The 22,118-nt window shown below is 38.3% G+C and overlaps 4 protein-coding genes and 1 pseudogene across 12 annotated transcripts in view; 3 read left to right on the top strand and 2 right to left on the bottom strand.

Annotated features, from left to right (window-relative positions):
- Nucleotides 1–718: 718 nt before the first annotated feature.
- On the top strand, nt 719–2,031 carry LOC104826801 (annotated as a pseudogene).
- Nucleotides 2,032–6,166: 4,135 nt separating this feature from the next.
- LOC104826800 (fasciclin-like arabinogalactan protein 17) lies at nt 6,167–8,641 on the top strand. The gene is made up of 3 exons (XM_010559689.1): nt 6,167–7,574; nt 8,212–8,325; nt 8,425–8,641. Exons 1-2 carry the CDS (start codon nt 6,239–6,241, stop codon nt 8,283–8,285), a joined length of 1,410 nt encoding a protein of 469 aa, XP_010557991.1. The 5' UTR covers nt 6,167–6,238; the 3' UTR covers nt 8,286–8,325; nt 8,425–8,641.
- Nucleotides 8,642–9,362: 721 nt separating this feature from the next.
- LOC104826799 lies at nt 9,363–13,094 on the bottom strand. Of its 8 annotated transcripts, none has more exons than XM_010559688.2 (12): nt 12,803–13,094; nt 12,559–12,652; nt 12,091–12,265; nt 11,870–12,006; nt 11,657–11,765; nt 11,529–11,568; nt 11,333–11,422; nt 11,144–11,243; nt 10,915–11,054; nt 10,715–10,817; nt 9,960–10,591; nt 9,363–9,854 (listed from the first exon to the last, which is right to left on the bottom strand). In XM_010559688.2, the coding sequence occupies exons 3-12, from the start codon at nt 12,227–12,229 to the stop codon at nt 9,686–9,688; spliced, it is 1,659 nt and encodes a 552-aa protein (XP_010557990.1). In that variant the 5' UTR covers nt 12,230–12,265; nt 12,559–12,652; nt 12,803–13,094; the 3' UTR covers nt 9,363–9,685. The 8 variants fall into 8 exon arrangements, with proteins under 8 accessions (XP_010557990.1, XP_010557988.1, XP_010557985.1 ...); XM_010559686.2 differs by having other exon boundaries at nt 9,363–9,859; nt 11,870–12,003; nt 12,803–13,080; XM_010559683.2 differs by having other exon boundaries at nt 9,363–9,859; nt 12,091–12,256; nt 12,803–13,074.
- Nucleotides 13,095–13,726: 632 nt separating this feature from the next.
- Nucleotides 13,727–15,977, bottom strand: LOC104826798 (dihydroneopterin aldolase 2). The gene is made up of 3 exons (XM_010559680.2): nt 15,819–15,977; nt 14,278–14,467; nt 13,727–14,124 (listed from the first exon to the last, which is right to left on the bottom strand). Exons 1-3 carry the CDS (start codon nt 15,868–15,870, stop codon nt 13,920–13,922), a joined length of 447 nt encoding a protein of 148 aa, XP_010557982.1. The 5' UTR covers nt 15,871–15,977; the 3' UTR covers nt 13,727–13,919.
- Nucleotides 15,978–19,076: 3,099 nt separating this feature from the next.
- The window catches only part of LOC104826797, a 3,470-nt gene continuing 428 nt past the window's right edge, over nt 19,077–22,118 (top strand). Inside the window, exons 1-4 of one of the 2 annotated variants that reach the window (XM_010559679.2) lie at nt 19,077–19,871; nt 20,274–20,429; nt 20,546–21,190; nt 21,284–22,109. In XM_010559679.2, coding sequence (XP_010557981.1) covers nt 19,536–19,871; nt 20,274–20,429; nt 20,546–21,190; nt 21,284–22,109 — 1,963 coding nt within the window. In that variant the 5' untranslated portion in view covers nt 19,077–19,535. Of the gene's footprint in view, nt 19,872–20,077; nt 20,151–20,273; nt 20,430–20,545; nt 21,191–21,283; nt 22,110–22,118 lie in introns of those variants that run through there. The other variant, XM_019204155.1, reaches the window with a different exon arrangement.

The following is a 22,118-nucleotide window of genomic DNA, read 5'->3' as shown; positions in this document are numbered from 1 at the left end:
ACTAAGAATCTGATGATGTCAAATTATTAATTTTATTCTATTTTTATATTATTATATGTACATATTCTTAATTTTATTCGATTTTTATAATGTATATCACCATCGGCATGGTAGACTATGGGGGAATATTACTTGAAACAGGATTTGTTCAATACAAAGGTTGGCTTAGTCTACTTTGTCACGGTTGTTCATATACTTTGTATCAAATAGATAAGAATATTGCTTTTTCGATAAAAACAAATAGAATCAAATTATATCCAAATAAAAATTAATCAGATTTAATTTTAAAAATCAAACTAGTAAAATATTTAATGTTATCATAACTTAAAAAATCATTTTCAATATTCTTTTACTCTCATCCATCGTGGCGGTACCCATTTTATTTTTATAAATATTGTTAGACAGTTAAATTGACAACAAGAAAATCTGAAATTAAAAAAGGCCGTGTGAATGAAAGAACTTTGAGAATATATTTTTATTTTAAAAATTCGGTATTAATAAAAATATTAAATTGGTAAAATCGTTAATCAATAATATTAATTGGTTACATGCCTAATAAATAAACTTAGAGATGTCTACATTATCAACAAAAAAAAATGAAAAGATAACGAAAGATAATTAATAAATATATCATTGCAACATTATATATAATATCATTGATTTGGAGTCAGAAAACACCTCATCCTTCGTCTTCTTCAACCCCCTCGCGACCCCCCCTCTCTCTCTCTCTCTCTCTCTCTCCCCTTATTCAACTCCTCATTTCTCCCTCCGTTTTCGGACCAACTTCGATTATACCACCGGATCACAAAATTCCCCGCCGATTTTACCGCTTGATTCTCTGTTTTTTTCCCTCTTCGGCGGGCTCTGTTTCTCGTCTCTGCGTGCTTCCTTGTTGCCTCAGCCTCTTTCCGACGTATCTTCGCCGCCGATTTCACGGCGCTGCGTCGGCCGAGACTTCGATTTCCGGTATCTGGTTCTGGGCATTTCTGTTCAACTCCAAATATAATATGGGTCGTCTTCCTCTTCTTCGAATTCCGAGACACGGTGATTGAATTTTTCTTGGGGATTTTCTCTGATCCCAAACAGGCCCTTTCGAATTTCCGCGAGTTTCTCGTGCCATTGAGATAAAAAAATCTTCGTCAGAGCTAATAATCTGGATCTTCATCTCCGTTTCCGATTCCAAATCCCTAAAATTTCAGACACCGAATCGAAATAATCTGTGGCCGTTTTTGTTTTTTTTTTTCTCCTTTTTTCTCCGGCGACGATAATGTCCACGACGTTGCGCTTCGACACGAGGCAGACCTCGCGGCGGTTGCCGTCACTGATCCGTACAACTGATACTCCGTCGCCGTCGCCGTCGCTCAGCAGGAGACAGCCTCTCCTCCAACGGAGCCTCTCCACGCCGACGCCGAGGGCTTTGTCGTGCACCGGCGGAGCCACGGCAGCGGAGTTCTGCGGAGGCACGACGGCGAGCTGCGCCGCCGTGTGGTGCTGCTGTCCCTGCGGACTCGGAAAGCTCCTCGTCCTCGCCGTCTACAAAGTTCCGGCTGGTCTCTGCCGCCGCGCCCTACGCCACCGCCGCCGGAAACGCCTCGTGAAGAGCGGACATCTTCCGCCGCCTCCGCCTCCGGATACCCACCGGAGTCACCGCCGCGGGAGCTCAGAGTTCGCTATCTATCCGTTGGAGAGCAGGGACGCCTCAGAGGACGAGGACGATTCGGGGGAAATCGACAATGGCGCCAATGCTGGCGGCAGCAGCCGCGGAGGAGGAAGACGCGGCGGTGATAGCATTGGAGAAGGAGATGTGGAGCAGATTCTACGGCGCCGGATTCTGGCGAAGCCTGTCGGAACGAGAAACAGTGTCGAAGTCCGCCGCACCATCGCCGCCGTGGCCATCTTTCGCCGGCGGAGAAGCCGACAACGAATGATGAATGATGGGAACTGGGAAGTGTAAAAAGTGTGCTTTTTTATATCATTTTATGATTCATTTTTCCACGATCCCTTTGGTATATGATTTTCGAATTCACAATATGATCATTATACGATCGATCATCTCATGACGAAAAGCTTAAAAATATAATGGTCTGAAAAATCTATATCATATATATAATTAGAGGCAGTTTTCCAGGTTTTTGTTAGTATTTGAGTTTGATTCGATTTTTTTTTGGATTTTTCACTTATACATAATTATTTGATTTTATGTTGAATTAGATTAGTTTTTTTATGGATTACATTAAAAATATTAAGTTTGTAAACAAAAGCGTCGTCCAACAAGATGCATAATCAAACAGAAACTAACATTATTCAGTGTATATACACACACATATACATACGCAATAAAAGGAAGACAGGATCTAATGTTGAGGCGTACGGACGAGGAGGGGCTATAGAAACCTAATGACACTAAAACACATAATGGAAACATGTAGCAAAATCTTTGTTGGCTAATTTCCAAAAAAGGAATCTTTTGCATTTGACGACTAAGTAAGAAAACGAGATTCCGTAACTCAGTAAATATACAGATGTACAATTCTAATCCCATCCCTTCGTAAATTTACTTTTAAAACCTAAATGTAGTTTCTTATTTTATCTTATTTCCCATGATATTTTCCCTATTTTTATAATTAATTTTGATATTTTAAACCACATAAATTTGTCTATATTGTGCGAGAAACGAAATTTAAGTACGAAAACTAAACAGGAAAAACAAAAGTTTACTCTTGTTTCGTTGTTTATATCGTGTAACTTTGTTATTCCAGTTATTATGATATTCCATCTAGTTAGGTTTAATATGAATAATAATAATATATGCCATGTAACATTATATATATATATATATATCGAGATGTGTTTCTATCGGGCGAAAGATATTCATTTCGAAGATGTAGTTAGATAAAAAAAATTCAGATTATAGAAAAAACATAACATATATATATATATATATATCATATAATCTTTTAAATATATTACATATAAAAATTATAAATTTTTTTTGGAAATTACGAAATAATATCACTGACCTAACGGGCAAAAACAATTAGAAACATATCTCCCGAAGCTTTAAATTAGATTCGAATAAAACAGACATGAAATTCTGAGGATGGTAAAAAATTAAAATATAGGAAAAATAGAGATAATGGTGGTGGGAAGTGTAGGCTTTTTACCGTAGGCACCAACTAGGGGCCTAGAAAGTCGCTTTCAGAACGCGAGAAAAGAGGGGTTCAGGTGGTGAATCCAAATTATAATAAAAATGTAAAAAAAATTTAACAGTCATTATATAATGTACTCTAAAACATGGTAGGTACATGTTTGGCTATACTTTAAATTATTCAAATTTTGTATATATTAATTTTAGATTTTTTGAAATTAAAATTTATAGGAGGAAATTATATTTGTATAAAATTTAAGAAACATCTTAGTTTAATAATTTTGTAATTTAAAGAAATCAAAGAGAGTTTTTATAATTTTAATAAATACAAATATTTATTCATACTCGCGATAAATTTGTGAAACTTTGAATTTTATCAATAGATAATTCCAATATACAACAAATCTAACTCAATCTAAATTATGCAGAGATTAGATTTCCGTATTTAAAAAAGGTCGGTAAATTTCACTACCACGGGGAAGGGTGGAGTGATAATTAAACCAGTCTTCGTGTAAACTGTCATTGTCCTGAAGCTCGTGGTCATAGTGGGCCCCATGATTTCTTTTTTTACCCCCACCCTGAGCATTAACTGCGATTTTCCTACCCCCACCTTCTCTTTCTATTTTCTTTACCCCTCATTTATTATATTTTTATTTTGTTTAAAATTGTTCCTTTTATTTGTGTTGAATTCCATGGAAAGGTTTTCATAAAATAAGGCTTGGGAAACAAAATTCACAAACACCTTAAATAGTATAAAAGTGGTCCACAAGAAATATATATTTTAGTTTTATTAAGTGCCTTTAATTCATAAATTTTAAACCTTTTTCTATTACATTATTTGTTACGTTTATTATATATATCTACTAACGAATTGATCTAATATTTTCCATATGTGTCTTCGATATAATATCGTCAGTTTTAATTTATTTATTTTTTAAATATAACCGACCAGGAATCCGATTTGTTTAAGTTATATTAAACGTAACTTAATCGAATAGATCGATTTTTTTTTAATCTCGAACAAATCTCTTTTAATCGAATAGATCTATCAAAGTTAGGATGGAACATAAATCTTTGCATATATATATATATATATATGTATATATGTACCCTAGGTAATTGATTATATAATATTCAATCCCAGTGTATGGTGAGAAACACAAATACATATACTATTGTCCAAAAAATCTTTAAATATCATTGGGCTATATATATTATACGGATTACGTGTGATTATTCGTGAATTTATTTCTAATATGTGGGGATTAGATAATGTTCACATAATATAATAGTTGCCGACTAGTCGGTTATTTTACTTTAGTTTATTAATATATATATATATATATATATATATATATATATATATATATATTTACTGTCTATTTTTTGTCGACGTGGAGGGACACGTGCAAATGTTGAAAACTAATTCAACGTGCCCTTTCGGTTCTTTTGGCGTATTAACTATATGTTTCTATACTATTATTCTGACATCATTCTTTTGTTCGTTTTTAATATATAAATATATAAATTATGACATTGACCACAGTTCCAACGCTGGGCATCACCATTATCAAATATATATATACGTGCACATCTATATAACATGCTGAGTTAAATCTTCTTCATGTAAAACCGGCTTGATTAGACCTAATAGAATGATTTTGCTGTATCCAGACTAATACCAATCCAACCCATTTCATAATATAAATATTACATATCAATCACTATCTGAACCCATTGGGCTATTTTTGAGAAACAAAATTTAAGCCTACAAATTACTAACGATTTGGGCCTCAGGAAGTTAATATGCAAATTGAGATCTACTTTCTATATATAATGGTATGTCTATGTATGTACATGAATATGTACGATGTTGTTTGCGATTTTCTAATGCAAAGATTTTTTTTATATTAAATTATTATGTTCAACAATGATATCTATTGAATATTTTTCTTTATTTTTATCCAATTTCTCAAATCGAACTTGAAAGAAAGTTTCATAACATCAAAGGGAGACTGATAAACTCCATAACGGGCCCATTTTTTAAAAAATTTCAAAAAATTCCATTTATTTTCTAGTAGAATTTTTTATGTTTATAATAAATATATGTAAACCATTTTTGATTCAATTCGATATTGTTTGGATTCGATTCAAAATCATCTTTTACGGACAAATTATTTTATTTTTAATATGTTTTGTTTATTTTTTTAAATTTTACTTGGTTTAAATATCTATTTTCCGATTCTAAAAAAACACGTTCCAAATTAATTCGGATTATCCAAACGGGCTTTTAGAAACAATGGTGCGTGAGATGGGCCTAAAAATGGGTCAGAACGGGCTTTTACAAACAAGTGGCATTAAAAATAACAGTAAATAAAAAACAAGGCAGGTGACGGACGCACCGACAGCTTGTCTGAGAGAGAGCCACGTGTTCTCTTACTCGGCTTCTTCTTCTTGTTCCAAGTCTCCCTTCCTTTAAATAATACATCAATTATCATTTTATAATTGAAGTTAAATGATCCAAAATAATATTCCATTTTAATTTGATATAATTTTTTGTAAAAATAAATAAAATCGCTTCCTAACCGAACTCAATAAATAACGAAATGAATCCGATAAATATCTAATTAAATATCAGTGTGAGTACAAATTTCTTTCTTTTTTCGGTTTTAAAACATAAAAATAATTTGGAACTGAACTGATAGTGTACCGAATTACTTTTCTAATTTGAATTTGATACGATTTTTATAAAATCGCGGAATTAATTATGTCGAATGAAAAATGAAACATTACTCCAAATTATAAAATATTTATGACTTTTTAAGGTATATTTAATTATTTATGATTTTTTAAAGTTTAGTGCAAGATGAAGCCGAGCTGAGCCGACAGGAAGAAAGCCACACTCATTTAATGAAAAAAAGAAAAGAAAAAAAACAAAATATTTTTCCGACACTGTTTGGGCCCCATGACCAGCCTGTCCGAAAACCCGCAAAACTAGTACTACACGTTCCAACAAGCCTTCTCTCTCTGCATCTGCTTTCCCCCACCGACGGTTGCTGATTTTTGTTTTCTTCAATCGTTGAGAGCACCATGGATGGCCGCATCTATGGTGTCTCCGTCGTCGCCATTCTCCATCTCCTCTTCTTCGTCTCTTTCTCCGCCGCTTCTGCATTGCCCCATTACCCGAATACCGAACCGGGTCGAAATTACTCTTCCGGGTCGGGTTCGGGTCAGATCAGCTCCAACTCCGTCCTCGTCGCTCTCCTCGACTCTCGTTACACAGAGCTCGCCGAGCTCGTTGAGAAGGCCCTTCTCCTCCAGACACTAGAAGACACTGTCGGCCGACACAATATTACCATTTTTGCCCCTTGCAATGAAGCTCTCGAGCGAGGGCTCGACCCTGATTTCAAGCGGTTCTTGCTCGAACCCGGCAACCTCAAATCTCTGCAAACTTTGCTAGTGTTCCACATTCTCCCCAAACGGGTCGGGTCTCACCAGTGGCCCGACGAGGACTCGGGTCAGGTCAGGCACGAGACGCTCGGGGAAGACAATGTCCATCTGGTCAACGCCAAGAAAACAGGCAAGAAAATGGTTGATTCTGCTGAGGTTATCCGACCGGATGACGTGACCCGACCCGACGGCGTCATCCACGGGATCGAACGGCTTCTCATCCCTCGGTCTGTTCAAGCGGACTTCAACCGCCGGCGAAGCCTCCGGGAAATCTCTGCCGTCCTACCCACCGGAGCCCCGGAGGTTGACCCGAGAACCCACCGCCTCAAGAAACCCTCATCCGCCGCCGTACCCTCCGGAGCTCCTCCGGTGCTCCCGATCTACGACGCCATGGCTCCGGGACCTTCCCTCGCTCCAGCGCCGGCGCCGGGACCCGGAGGTCGTCACCACCACTTCGACGGGGAGGCCCAAGTTAAAGATTTCATCCAGACGCTGTTACATTACGGTGGGTACAACGAAATGGCCGACATTCTCGTGAATCTGACATCGTTAGCGACGGAGATGGGGAGACTAGTGTCGGAGGGTTATGTTCTAACGGTTCTTGCTCCGAACGACGAAGCCATGGCGAAGTTGACGACGGACCAACTGAGCGAACCAGGAGCTCCGGAGCAGATCGTATATTACCATATAATACCGGAGTACCAAACAGAGGAGAGTATGTACAATGCGGTTCGGAGATTCAGGAAGGTAAGATACGATACATTGCGGTTTCCGCACAAGGTCGTGGCCGAGGAAGCTGATGGGTCGGTGAAATTCGGACATGGAGATCGGTCTGCGTACTTGTTCGATCCCGACATCTATACGGATGGTCGGATTTCGGTTCAGGGGATTGATGGGGTTATGTTGCCGGAAGAGGAGGCTGAGATGGTGAAGAAACCGAGCAGTGCCGCTAAGAAAGTTGTGCAGCCGAGAAGAGGTGAGTATTGACACATTTCCTCGATTGATGTCTTTATGTTTCCCTCTAACTGCTTGTCTGAATCCGTAGTTTTTAGTGCTTAGATTCAAGTTGAGTTAGGACTTAGGGTTGCAGACATGGAGTTTACTAAGGTTAGATGAGGCTTCCGACTGCAAAGGAATTGATTTTTCGATTCTGGAAAGTTTCGGATGACATGCCAAAGTGCTGTAATTATCTCAACGCTCAGTCTTTTGCTTCGAAAGAGAAGCAATGTCGGGAAATGCAGTCTTAGTTCTTGAGTTCCTACTCGTGTAGATATCGGGGAAGTTACTTTTGGTGCAAGATTAGGGTTCCCAAGCATTAGATTCACGCAGTTTGATAGTTCCCGCAGAGGAAGCAACCTCTAAACTATCGAAAGAAATACCACGGAACTCATCACTCCGACTAAAGGGCGATGACCAGAAGCGATAATGCAGATCAGAGAAAGCATTTGGCCGTCGAAAGTATATTATTAGGTCATAGAGATTTAGGAGAATAATCGGTTTCTAAGTTTAAACCGAGATTGCTTAATCACATAACAACAATCATTCATCCATAAATAATGAAGGGTTTTGCCTGACGAAGCTTTTCGACGTTTGTGAATGTTGGAACATGACAGGAAAGTTGCTCGGAGTAGCCTGTCGAATGCTCGGAGGTTTTGGCCACGGCTCGTATTTCACATCATGCCGGTGAATTCACAGTGGATAAAAAAGGCGAAAACTTTGTTCGAAAGGTTAAAACTTGAATTCATTTTCGGGATCGGTTCGTCATTTTCGCGGTCTTTTGTAACGAAAACCGGGCGATAACGATCGTTGGTTTTGATATGAAACAGTGAAGATGTATGGTATGTGGAAGAAGAAGAAGAAGAAGAAATAAAGAGGAATGGTGAAACCATCAATCTGTGGAATGAGAAATGAGAAGAATTTGTTTGGTTTTGTTTTTTTTGGGTTATGAATACTGTAATTAGATATATACATCATTTTTTAATTGGTGTACTGAGTAAATGAGTAATAATCGTCACAAAGTGGAATAAAAAAGCCTTCGCTGATGAACCTTCTCTTTGGTTTCGAGGGTCTGCTCCCTCTGGGACCCTTCTTGGTTGCGTGGCAAAGCACAATCTCCATAATCCTACTGCTGTCATCATCATGGTCATGGTGGTGATGATAATCAACATGGTTGGACATTCGTGATGTCATATATTTATAATATAATGTCTGATATTTTATTTGTGGTAGTGAAGTTGGTGTGGTTGGTTTTTGAGATCCCACCCAAACAACAAACTGAGCTGTTGTGGGGCCACCACCACTGTGAAAAGTCTTTGCCATGAACTTTGTGTTTTCCATATGGTTATAAATAAATTATAAAAGGAAAATAATCGCAAGGGTATTTTTTTCCCAACTTAAAAAAAAACGAAAAGTTCCGATTCTGATAAAATTAAACATACTTAGAAAAATATAATTTGATTTGTATATAGATCCATAATTCTGATATATAATTAGAATGATACACAATTAAAAATATATAGTAGTACCTTAATCAGAATAATTGAATTGATTTTGAAGTGGATATAAGATTAATCAAAGTAATCAAACTGAAGTCAAAGTATAAATCCCATGAATATTATTTTCTATTTTCTATTTCTCTTATTTTTCACATGGGCTATTTCCAGATAAGCTCCATCCACAGAGGGACTCCAGGGTTGAAATCGTTCTACTGAAAAATATGAGCCATTTTCTGTTAGACACAAAGAATACGGGGCCTTATATGCAATTATCGGAAAATGAAGAGTTAACGGACTTCTGCTTCTGACCGTTATTTTTCCCCCTTCCATCGAAAAACAGGACAAGACTTCGAACCACTGAACTGAAGAGTCGTTGTCGAACCTGTAACGAAGATTTCAACTGCTTCGAAAAAGGTATCAGAGGGCAGCGTGCTTCTATTTCTCTTGCAACTTAACAAGATACAGACTCTGAAGATTTTCACTTCCATCGTATAATTCTATAAACTCTCACACAAGAAAGAAAAAAGAACGAAAAGGATGCGCTCGAACGATGAAAATTCAGTTCCGAGACTTGAAGGCAAAGCAACAAACTCTATGTCTTCTCCGTAGCATCGGATTCTTTAAGATGATCGTGTCGTGAGTTTCTCCTTTCTCGGTTCTTGTCTGTGTATCGCTTTCCGCCGTTTGTCCCAAGTATCCTGTTTCCGGCGCGTCTGTGACAGTAGTAGATGTCTGAATATCTTGCTCCGATGATGCTGGAGCTATTCTGGAAATAAGGAGAAGCAGATCAATGATCTATCATGTCAAATCATCAGGAGAAAACTCGGGGGAATCTTGTCCGAATGCGGAATCTCATTCATATTTACCTGATCATATGCATGCTTGAGCCATCATTGTGGGATTCATGTGAAACCCTGTTCAGAACTCCATTGTTCTCCGATAAACTTACGAGCTGCTCCGGTGGATCTTCCGCCATGTTTGGTGGCAATTCTCCATCTGAAAAGCTCGACGAAGAAGATGTACTCTGTCCTTGTGTATCTGTTCTGTATTTCCTTACCATTGTTATTGCTCTCTCTAGAGTTCCCAGAGCTTGTTTCACCTCCGGGCTGACGCAGAATCGTCTCTTCCCATTGATTTGGGCCTCGGAACCATCTTTCAAATCGAAGCTTTCTTCGCATTCTTCTTCCTCAATCTCGGAAAACCCTCTTCTGCGGTGAACAGGTTCGTTTTCACGACCGTGTACATCAGAAAATGGTAAATCTTGCATCTCGTTCCTGCGTTCTTCATCCGGCTCGCTCTTCGTCAGAAATTTGCCATTTTGTTCGTCGCCCTCCGTTTGTCGGACAATTTCATCTCGCGGGTCAACAAACTCTCGGCTACCGGGCTCATTTTCTTCGCAGGTTTCAACTGAATACAGGGCTTGACGTATCCGAGTGTACAATGGATCAGCCAGAGCTTTGCTGTAATCTTCATCAACTTTAGCCACGGAATCAACAGCCTGCACAACGAAAAAACAGCGTATCAAAAGTTTGTTCCACCAAGATGAACCAAACGCCTGAGTAGAAAGCAAATCAGGGTGTCTCGAGTAAAGGACGTATTAAGAAAACCTCGGGTTAAAAACCTTTTTATAGAGCCTAAACCCGTTACCGACGAGCTGTCTAGAGATGAAGTTGATAAGCGATGGAGGGACCAGGTCGAACTTTATATCCATTTCGGCAATCGTCCTGACAATATCAGATCAGGCTTTTACGACCCAACGATACGGTAAAACAATTATTCTGATGCATAACAATAGTAATCTCTTTACTTGTTTTCGCTCACCTGAAGTAACTCCTCTCGGGAGTCACCTTCTGTAAAGCAAATCCGCCTACCACGTCGATCCTCACAGCATTCAGAGCCTCGGGAATGCAATTCTCGGTGAAGTCTTTACTGGAAAATCCAATGCTCTCCAGATCTGATATCTGAAATCGTAAAACAATTGAAAAAGGGTTTCGGGTATCGTTTAACTAACAACGATAGCATGAAAAAAAATCCAGTTATTCTGCTTTACCGTGTTTATCAGGACGATAATTAGACCGTCTTTGAAGTACTCGAACAGAAAATAATGCACAACAGCCTCTCTATCTGACATTGGCCATGGCACCTTCATCCTTTTCTTCCCGAAAAATATCAAATTCCCGAATTAGATCCAGAAAAATGAGAAAGTTAAAAACAAGAACTTATTTCAACGTGGACAGACCTCACTAAGCATATCTGTTCACCAATCCCGACTTTCTGCAAGCACGTGTTCCGCACGACCTTGAACGAAGGAAACAAAGACTGTGGCCACCTGAGAATGAGATATAAAGACAGAAACATAAGACACAAACACAAAAAGATTTTGACGAAACACGGGATCTGATCCGCCGAGTTCTAGGCTCGGGAAGTAACCTCACCATTTCTTGTAGAGGGAAGATTCCCACGACACGCACAGACCTGCGTGTAAGGTAAATCAGTTTCAGTTCTCAGATTCAGGTTAAAGAGTTTATAACTCTTATCTAAAAAAAAAGAAATCTATACTTACAGTCTTCGACGGGTCCATCCACATAACCTTCGACGAGCAAAGTGTGAAAGGGACTTCCTTGAAGTCCTTCACGGTACATAACACGGCAATCTTCATAATCTCCCTTCAACTGTGAAGGAAGAAGGATTCGATTACAAGCTGTAGAATTGATTTGCAGACAAAACCCACACAAATGACAGAAAACAGGAAAGGCCAAGAGGATGTTTTACATACTTTCCAATCACCATATGAAGAAGTCTCACTGCTTCTTGATGCTCCATGATCCTCCACTGATGATGCACTCCTAAGCTTGTCGAGTACATTGGATACATCTGCTGTCCTTTTATCCAGTATATCTCCATTACATTCTTCTAAACACAGAGGAAGAAGATCAAAGAATAAGCATTGGAAACGGGATAAATCGGCATCATTAGATTCGCGGGTAAAACACTAACCTCCGTCTTCACGAGGACATGACAAGCAAAGCTGTTTCCTGATTAGGTTTCTAAGAGTCTCCACACCGGTGAGCTCTGGAGAGATCAAGGTTTTGTCCAGTCGAGTTCTGTAATCTGAGATCTCTCCTTTCTTCTGCATCCTCACATTTCAAGTCTTGACACGAACCTGGAAGAACTGATGTTTATGCACAGTAGTCATCTTCTTTTACAGCTAGAAACAATCATATGCACCCATCTAGCAAATTAGTCTTAAGATCAAGAAGATGCACAGTCAAAAGCAGGATTCAACAAGAAAAAAGGAAAGATGACATAAGTAGGCTGCAGATTGTGTTGGTACAGCGATGGATTGTGTTTCCATATTAGGTAAAAGTAAATGGGTAATTACTAAATATAGCACCAAACAGATGAACTGTATATGCATATCAAGACAACTCATAAACAACCAAAAAGACAGATGAGAAAACAAACCCAGATGATGTAATGGAATTCGTGTAGAGCCAAAAGTCTCCGACTTTTAATCCGATCACGACTCAGAGCGCCGAAAGATGGAACTGAGCTCAAGCTAAAAGCATGAATTACGAGGAAACGGAAGTGACCCAAATCAGAAAACTGAAAAATCCCAAGCTATCAACCGAGAAATCAAGAGAAACCCAGGATCGGAAACCGGAAATCAACACTGCCCAGATCGTTGAGTTCAGTGAAGAACATATACCTGCGACGTACGGCGTTAAACTAGCGATCATCGAGATGATGCGTGGCCGCCGAGACGGGCAAAGAACGTGAGCTGTTTTCCCTCTGGTTCTGTCACTTTCTCGGGAAAATTACAATCATGGAATATTCAATTCAGCTGAATACTAAACGGTTGAGGATCCCGAGAAATGTCAAATTCCGTGATATCAAAATTAAAGCTTTTTAGGAGCATTAATCTGAAGTCGGGACTTGTGGAGAAGTCAGTACAGAATTGTCCTCACGAAATTTTGTTATAGAGGAATGCACCACACGCGCTCATCTGGAGCGCGTGACATATGGCTTCAGCTTGATGCTGTAGACAAATGGCGAAATAGACGCGTGTATGGTTCGATTATTTTGTAAATTATAATTATTTAATTTTTATATTAGATTGCCTTTTGGTTTCATTTAATTCGGATTCGCTTTTATTGATCTTTAAAAATAAAATCCAATTTCGTTAGTTTAATTTTTAAAAATTATACCTTGTCGAGTATGATTATATATTATTAATTTTGATCGGTCCGATTTTGCATAATGAAAACGTTTCTAAGTTTTGTCTAAGAACAGACATAAGTATTATTTTGTAAATTATAATTATTTAATTTTTATATTAGATTGCCTTTTGGTTTCATTTAATTCGGATTCGCTTTTATTGATCTTTAAAAATAAAATCCAATTTCGTTAGTTTAATTTTTAAAAATTATACCTTGTCGAGTATGATTATATATTATTAATTTTGATCGGTCCGATTTTGCATAATGAAAACGTTTCTAAGTTTTGTCTAAGAACAGACATAAGTGATTGTTCTTAGACAGTTTAGACACAAAAAAAAAAAAAAAAAAAAAAACGAATCAAAGGGAACCAAAACAATGAGAAAAATTGTATTAAAAACATTACAAAACCAAAATGGGTTTGAACTGAATTTATATATTTTTTTATTCGGATGTTAATTTCTCCCTAAAACCAAACTGAAATGAAACATATCCAAATATGAAGAGATTTACCAGCTAAAACTAACATGTCATTGGGCAAGTCCAATGTTGGAGCAGATGGGTACGTATACCATACGAACCGGCTTTCAATGGAGGATTTTCAGTTACTTACGAATCAGAAGTGGGTCGGTATCTGACAATCTCGACGCCGAGGAAATCGATGTGGCCCTGAACAAGAGCGACATTCGGCTTCCATAGCTTCACTCGGACAGCCGTTATCGGAGGGAATGCTTTCAGTGTTTTCGTTGCGATCAGTTCTGCAACCGCCTCCAGTAGGTTCTTCGGTGTCCCTTCCACCACTTCCTTAGCTATGCTGCAAAACGATCACTACATACTTCAGATTCATCAGCAAACTTTCAAAAACGGGTTTCAGACATATGATGGAAGAATTTTATCCAAAAGGGAGTATGTGAATCCAAACTAGTTGTCGGGAAAAAAAATGAGAGCAGCAATGGCTGTACTAAACCTGTAGATGTCGACGTAACTGATTGTATCTGTCAGGCTATCGGATTCACCGGCCTTTCGGAGACTCGTCCAGGCGTCTATGTCGAGCATAAACATCTGCCCTAACGTTCTCTCTTCGGGAATCGCTCCATGGTACCCGTAAAACTTCAGCCCTCTCAATATCAGTTTGTCTTCTCCTCTCACTGCTATATCTATACCAATGGAAAAGGCCTCATCAACCCAGATGGAAACAACTATACAAGAGCCTAATAATATCTCATCTTTGAATAAAAACAATGTACCGATTCCACACATTATCGATACCGCAAAGCATGAACAAAGATGATCTTAGATTATTGATACAGCAAATGGGTGAAACTCAAAAGCATTTCAACTTAAATCAGAATCAGCCGAAGCTCCATCAAAACACAGCCACGAGTTATCAACCGGAAAACCCCACAGATGGTATCTTTAGCACTTATGCAAGAAAGACGAGATGATAAACTCAGAATATCGCAAATAGACAACACATATGAGAAATTAAACTCAAAAAACATAACTCAGTAGAAACACAGGACAAAACACTCTGCCATTGATTTCTTCCAAAATATATAAGAGCAACAGTTCTGCAAGTCTCAGAAACACAAAAGTTTGTCTGGAAGACCAAACGAAATCATCTTTTCCTAATTTGTGTTCATCTAGTGATCGTAGAACAAAGAAAAACAAGCTCCAATCCACCATAACAGATCAGAAAGTTCCGGAGAAAAAAGAACAAAACTTATCCCGCAGTTTTCCTCATAAAAGCGAGATCGGAGGGAAACCAAAACAACCCAAGTGAGAAACATCGAATCCAATGAGAAAACTCGGGAGAGTGAAGACAGAGGCCTGGCCGACACAAAGTACAACCAAGCTAACGAACGAACATAAGAACCCCAAGCTACTGAAGTTTTCAGTTATGCATAGATTTTGCATTGGAATCAAAATCAATGGCCCCGGCAATCAATGAGACTGAAAATTCGCCAATTCTGATGATTCTCTATATGCCATAGCAATCTGCACTTAACTTTCCATAAGCCAACAATCAAAAACTACTTCCAAATTCACCAATTCACCATAAAATCCATTTCTTGTACCGTCAGCAACTTTTCTCACCAGCAAAGAAACTATTTGAAATGAGCCAATATACATTTCATATGGCAGAAGAGAACCGATCAAATCTATACGAATCACATTGTAACAGCCATTGAAATTGACAAGAAACCAACGAACGCAGGAAAATCTGACAGCCCGTCATGTCAAGGCAACGATCTGAGAGAAAAAAAAAAGTTTCCAGATTGAAAATTCCTTTGTTCGGTGATCGCATAAAGTTGTCAAGAGTGAAGAGAGGGTTTGCAGAAATCGCAGCGATTAAGCGTGAAGCACGAAAAGAAAAGGAACAGAGCGGTGCCTGGTTTTGCTACCCAGCTTCCAACCAAACTGAATTCAAGCCAACACACTAAGTGCCCAATACGCGGAGGATGTTATAGTAAATCGATTTCTGCCACCGATTAAGAGATGACTTACCCCGCCGTTCGGATTTCGCCGCAGCCGTCGCCGATGAACCCTCCATCTCCATCCCCAGAGAGAGAGAGAATGAGAGAATTCAAAAGCGAAACACTTTTTGGATTGAGAGAATTACGGATTTTGCATTCGGGAGAGCAAATTGGGGGAGAAGAGGATGGGGCGAGAAGTAAGATGTGGCCCAGAATTCAAGGGTTTAAGGGCTTAGGCCCTATGCTTTTAAATATTTTCATGTCACCAAATAATTAATATATTAATAGTTTAGTAATAATTTTTAAATACTCACAAATGAAAAAAATAAATCTATTTTTGTAAAATAATGTTGTACCAAAGCAACAAGATGCATATACTGAAAAAAAAAATTAAACGAATTATAACATAATGTGCCCATATTATCTTCAAGGACACTCGCTATATGAGCTCTCCAAACTCAAATAGGGATATGCACTTTGATGTCTTTGGTCGGATCCATAAAATTTAAAAATCTTTTACTTTAAATTCGAAAAGTTCAGATTTTAGGGCTTACATTTGATCTTTAAATTCATAATTTTATATATTCAAATTTGGGATATTTTCCGAATATATCGTATAAATGATAACAAATGTAAATACACGAAACGAGGCAAACAAGATAGTAGTGAAATGGAAAATCCGAAAAAAAAAATAGTTTTAATATAAATTTGTAAATAGTGATAATTTCGTAAATATAGAAAAAGTAAAATGTATTTTCGTGAATTTTTGCTGCTAATAAATTATTAGTGGGAATCGGAATTATTAGTTGTCGTTTTAATAACTGATTTTCGGAATATCAACTCACATATTAGATCAAATACCCAAACATTGGATACTTTTTTAATAGACATACGTATGTTCTTTGGTGGTCCTTCTCACTATTTATTTCATTGTGCAACTTATAATTAGACTAACATTTGTCTTAATGAAAGTGGTTGCCCAAAATAAATCAAAATTCTATATAAAATCCAAATAAATATAATGTTTTAAAAAATTAAATATTAGAGCAAAAATACAATCGAACGGAAACCAAAGATTCCACCCATAGTTCTAAATTCTAATTTGCAAATGAGGTTTGGCATAAAAAGACAAATAAAAAAAAAAGAATTCACTTTGCCCAAATTCTAAGGCTATCATATGATAAAGACAACGTGGGGAAAAAAAGAAAAGCCAAATGTGAAGTTGACCCCATCACCCAATCATCTCATCACATGCTTTACTTCTTCCTCTATTTTTTTTTTGGGGGGGGGGGGGGGGAATAGGTTGCTTTAGCAAACGCCAGACACCCTATAAAATGCGCGCAAAATGCCTGCTGAGCATTCGCTGAGAAAATCTGTTGAGTTTCTTCTCTGGTTCATTGTGCGATTTGATGCGGCCGAGAGGAAGATCTCACAACCGTAGATCGAGGAGCTTCTCCAGATCCAGACTCGCCGTCGAGGGCCATTGAACTCTCCCAAACCTCTCTCACTTTTCGTCTTTCTCCGATTTCTCCGGCGTCCTCTTTCAGTTTTCCCGCGACTTCTCCGAAATGGCGTCTTCTTACGGTTAGATCTCTGACAATAACCTCCGGGGGGGGGGGGGGGGCTTTTTATTTAATTTAATGTATTTTTTTTGTTCAAAGTCACGTAAAATAGAGAGTAATTTGACTTAGACGGACGACTACGTAAAAAAAATTCAGGAAATGTAATAATATTCTAAGCATACAATACACACAAAATATTAACTATATCACAAAGCAAATAACAAAATAAAAAATATTTGAAATTTTTTAACATGGTTGCACTTTTGTTTTTTTTAGTTACAAGTTTGGTGAACACTTATGCATTCATTTGATTTGGATGCGTAATGGTGATTATACAAAAAGACAGCTTGAATGCTGAGATAATCGATTAAATTATTTATTTATTTTTTGTCTAAATATTTAATTTTAAATTTATTACCTATTTTTGTGTAGTATAATTGCTCTTGTTGGAAGTCAAGTCAACACTCACGTAGAAAAATGTGATTCGAGCATAGAAACATAACGAGTTTAACAACTACTCACTCCGTTTCAAAATATTTGTAGTTTTAGGTTATTTTTCATGTTTCAAAATATTTGTCATTCTATATTTTCAATACATTTTTTATAATAGTTTCTAATTTTATCCCTATCAAATTCTAATAAATTATTAATGATAACATTGTTTTTATCATTAAATAAGGGTATACGTGATTTTTTCTCTCTTTTCTTAAAAAATGTGAAATAAACTAAAACAACAATTATTTTAAAACGGAGGGAGTAATATCTGTCATAACCGAATCACATGATAATGTAATCTCCTTATCCAATCAATTTTGAAGTCAATGGATATACTTCTATTAGAGTATTTTAGATTTTTTTAATTATATCTATTCAATTTCTAGCATTTTACTTGAATTATATTTCGATCATCGATTTAATTTTTATTAAAAACAAATTAGTTTCTAAAAAATCATTCGATTTTCTCGATTATTTTATATTTAATTTCGTTTGATCAATATGATTATATAAAATCGTATCTAAATTAATTATAAATCGAAATTGATTCAATTATCATTATATGATTTGGTTCCATCGAATTTAAAATCATACACTCAAACACAGATAATAAAGGATATAGAAAGTTGAATTCATATTGATTTATACAGAATTTAATTTAAAATATATTTTTATATTATTCAAGTCCATTTAATATATTGAAATGGAAACCTTCATAAAAGTTTTTGCATTATAATAACAAAAAACTAATGAAAATGGTAGTTTGTTCAGCAAAAGAAAACACAAACAAGATTATATTTGTAGCTTGCCAATTCCTTAATTAAATGTCACCCTTAAAAAATATTAACAAAATTATTTGGTAAAATTTTTATATATACCATCTCAAATACAAACAATTAACTATATATTAAAAACAATATAAGCCAAAATAACTTATTTTACATGTGTTTGATCATTTTCTAACCATTTTTTTAAGAAATGTGTTATGTGAGTTCATATAATATTTTTTTTAAAAATTAATTATTCTGTGAGAGAGAAAAAGACGAAACGGTAACTAACGGCGCCGTTAACCAGTCGTGACGTTAGACATGTGATGTGATCCAAACAGTCCCTAAGCACTGGTTATACGTCGTCGTTTTGGGCTTGATTTAACCATGGTTAAATTACCTTTAACACTGGTTTGTTTTCATCGAAAGAGTGAGCTGGTGACGGATTGACGAAGTTTAGATCTTTCTTTTCACTTTCCTTTCTTTCTCTCTCTCTCTCTGCGCGTGTGTGCCGAATTTCTCTCTGTTATTTTTTTCCGTTAATCTCCCAGTGGAAAGATTCTCCTTTTATAGAAGAGGCTGATTTGATTTTATATTTGTACGAGTTTCCGTCTTTTGATGTTTTGATTTCTCTCGTGGTTGTTTCTCCGAGATCTCGTAAAGGTTTCTGGGTATGGATTTGCTTTCTATTTCTGGCCATTAATCTTATTGGGCGAAAGTGGTGGAGAAAAAGTGTTTGCAGATTCCGGGTCTCTAGAAATTTCTGATTTTTCGGGAAAAGAAAGTGTAAAAACCCAGGTTTAGCAATCGGATTCCATCCACTACGGGAGGAATTCAACGTTTCTTCATCAGGGTTCTTTCTGTTTTCGTTTAATTTCTGGTTTCTTTTTTCCTTTTCGGTGCTCTTGAGGAAGGGTGGTGAAGATGATGAAGTGGCGGCCAGGGCCGCCGCTGGTGACGAGGAAGTACGAGGTGAGATTAGTGGTGAGGAGGCTGGAGGGCTGGGATCTGGTGCGGGAGGCTGCAGCGGAGAAGGAGGAGAGATTAACGGTCGAGATTCGCTGGAAAGGTCCCAAAGTGACATTGGGATCTCTCAGGAGGACGGTGAAGAGGAACTTCACGAGAGAGGCCGAGGTTTTGTCGGGGCAGAGCGACGTCGTTTCATGGGAAGATGAAGAGTTCCATAGCCTCTGCTCCCTCACTTCTTACAAGGACAGTCTGTTCTATCCGTGGGAGATCTCCTTCTCTGTCTTCACCAGTGTAAGTGTTCATCAGTTCTAAAGATCTGTGCTTGAGAATCTTGGTTCCATTGATGATACATACAACTGAAGTTCATAGGTTTTAAAGTCGGAAACTTTGTCAAGTGTGTAAGCCAAATATAGATGATCAGCTTTACTGTGAGGTCACGGATTCTTGTTTCTTCGATTTCAATTTGAATGTAACTCCAAAACCACTGAAAAATGTAGCTGGATGATCAGGACAAGTAACTGTGTTTTTCCCCTCGAAGAATGACACAAGGGGGCAAAAGCCACAGTTTCTGTACGATTCCCTTGTCTTATTTGATTATTCTTCAGTGTTCTTGTTCTTGGCCGTACACTAGACTTTTAAATTTGGTCGTGGAATTTCTTCACAATTGTGCAAGTTTTGATTTTTTGGATTCAGGGAATGAAACAGGGACAGAAGAACAAGGTTCCTGTTATTGGTACATCGATATTGAATATTGCTGAGTATGCGCCTTTGGTTGACCAGAGGGAGTTCGAACTAAGCCTTCCTCTCAGCCTCTCTTCCGGTGCTTCCGAGACATGCCCATTGCTCTGCGTATGAATCTTTTGCTCGAACATATTGAAATTATCTGTCTTTTTTTTCCGCCATGCCCGTCTCGTTCTACTGCTTCGATACTTTCCTTGACCTCGAGGTTTCTTGCCCTGTTACAGGTGTCCTTGAGCTTGCTTGAACTGAGAACCACTCCCGAAATCTCGGACTCGGTACAAAGTCCGGTCTTGCCTGCTGAAACCGCGGGAATCGAGAAGGACGATATCTCAGCGATTAAAGCCGGTCTCAGGAAAGTGAAGATCTTTACGGAGTATGTGTCGACGAGGAGGGCCAAGAAGAAGGCTTGCCGGGAAGAAGAGGGTGGTGAAGGCAGATGCTCAACCGGGAAATGCGATCTCGAGAACAATTACAATTACCCGTTTGATTCGGATTCGCTCGATGAATTCGAGGAGGGTGAATTCGACGAGGGCAAGGAGGATGTGAGTGTTAGGAAGTCTTTCAGCTACGGGACTTTGGCTTATGCAAACTGCGGTACAAAGTTTAGCGGTGAAGATGAGGATTGGATATATTATAGTCACAGGAAATCTGATGTAGGTTGCTCGGATATTGACGATTCCAGTGCTTTGTTATATGAGATATGGTTTCCAAGACGCAGCATATTGCCTTGGAGGAAGCGGAAATCGAGTTTTCGATCCTTGAAACCTAAAGGCGAGCCCTTGTTGAAGAAGGATTATGGAGAAGAAGGCGGAGATGACATTGATCATGATCGACGGCAACTTAGCTCCGATGAAGCTCATCCTCTTGCGGTAAGAACTATGCTTTACTACGTTTTCGGTTCTCAGCATTCGGGTAAATTCTATTTCTAATTCTGTTAACTGTAACGTTTCATATTATCGCAGATGAGCAAAATGGGTGAAGACTCATCTGCTAACCGGTCATCGTTTTCTGAATTCGGAGACGACAACTTTGCCATTGGAAGCTGGGAATCGAAAGAAGTGATAAACCGAGACGGGAATATGAAGCTTAAAGCTCAGGTCTTTCTTGCGTCGATCGATCAGAGAAGCGAGCGGGCAGCCGGGGAAAGCGCTTGCACTGCGCTCGTAGCTGTAATCGCCAACTGGTTTCAGACCAACCCGGATCTAATGCCCATCAAGTCGCAGTTCGACAGTTTGATCAGAGAAGGCTCATCGGAGTGGAGAACCCTCTGCGAGAATGGAATGTACATGGAAAAATTCCCCGACAAACATTTCGATCTCGAGACCGTTCTCCTCCAAGCAAAGATTCGCCCTTTAACGGTCGTACCCGGGAAATCGTTCATCGGGTTCTTCCACCCGCACGGGATAAACGAGGGAAGATTCGAGTTCTTGGAAGGCGCCATGTCCTTCGATAACATCTGGGATGAGATTTCTGGTGCTTCGGAAGAGGAAAGCTCGGAACCTCGGGTTTACATCGTGAGCTGGAACGACCATTTCTTCGTTCTCAAGGTGGAACCCGAGGCTTACTACATCATCGATACACTCGGAGAAAGACTCTACGAGGGCTGTAACCAAGCGTACATTTTGAAGTTTGACGATAACACCGTGATCCAGAAACTCCCTAATGACGAGAAACCGTTAGAGAAAGGAACGGAACCTGATAAAATGTCGGAGAAAGGGACGGAACCCGAGAAACAATCGGCTAATGATGGGGAAGATTCCAAGGAGACGGAGGAGATTGTATGCCGAGGGAAAGAGA

The sequence above is a fragment of the Tarenaya hassleriana genome, unplaced genomic scaffold, assembly GCF_000463585.1.
Source record: "Tarenaya hassleriana unplaced genomic scaffold, ASM46358v1 Cleome5, whole genome shotgun sequence".
In the NCBI taxonomy this organism is placed as follows: Eukaryota; Viridiplantae; Streptophyta; class Magnoliopsida; order Brassicales; family Cleomaceae; genus Tarenaya; species Tarenaya hassleriana.
This window is presented reverse-complemented; position numbering and strand designations above follow the sequence as displayed.

What these genes read in the sequence shown, in the direction of transcription:
- LOC104826800 (XM_010559689.1), top strand. Translation starts at nt 6,239, where the DNA reads ATGGATGGCCGCATCTATGGTGTCTCCGTCGTCGCCATTCTCCATCTC. An exon ending in AGTTGTGCAGCCGAGAAGAG is followed by an intron (nt 7,575 to 8,211) that starts GTGAGTATTGAC and finishes GGAACATGACAG; the next exon opens with GAAAGTTGCTCGGAGTAGCC.
- LOC104826799 (XM_010559683.2), bottom strand. Translation starts at nt 12,229, where the DNA reads ATGCAGAAGAAAGGAGAGATCTCAGATTACAGAACTCGACTGGACAAA. An exon ending in GGATGGACCCGTCGAAGACT is followed by an intron (nt 11,569 to 11,656) that starts GTAAGTATAGAT and finishes CCTTACACGCAG; the next exon opens with GTCTGTGCGTGTCGTGGGAA. An exon ending in GAACAGATATGCTTAGTGAG is followed by an intron (nt 11,244 to 11,332) that starts GTCTGTCCACGT and finishes CGGGAAGAAAAG; the next exon opens with GATGAAGGTGCCATGGCCAA.
- LOC104826798 (XM_010559680.2), bottom strand. Translation starts at nt 15,870, where the DNA reads ATGGAGATGGAGGGTTCATCGGCGACGGCTGCGGCGAAATCCGAACGG. An exon ending in GGCGAAATCCGAACGGCGGG is followed by an intron (nt 14,468 to 15,818) that starts GTAAGTCATCTC and finishes CCATTGGTATAG; the next exon opens with ATATAGCAGTGAGAGGAGAA. An exon ending in AGTTACGTCGACATCTACAG is followed by an intron (nt 14,125 to 14,277) that starts GTTTAGTACAGC and finishes ATCGTTTTGCAG; the next exon opens with CATAGCTAAGGAAGTGGTGG.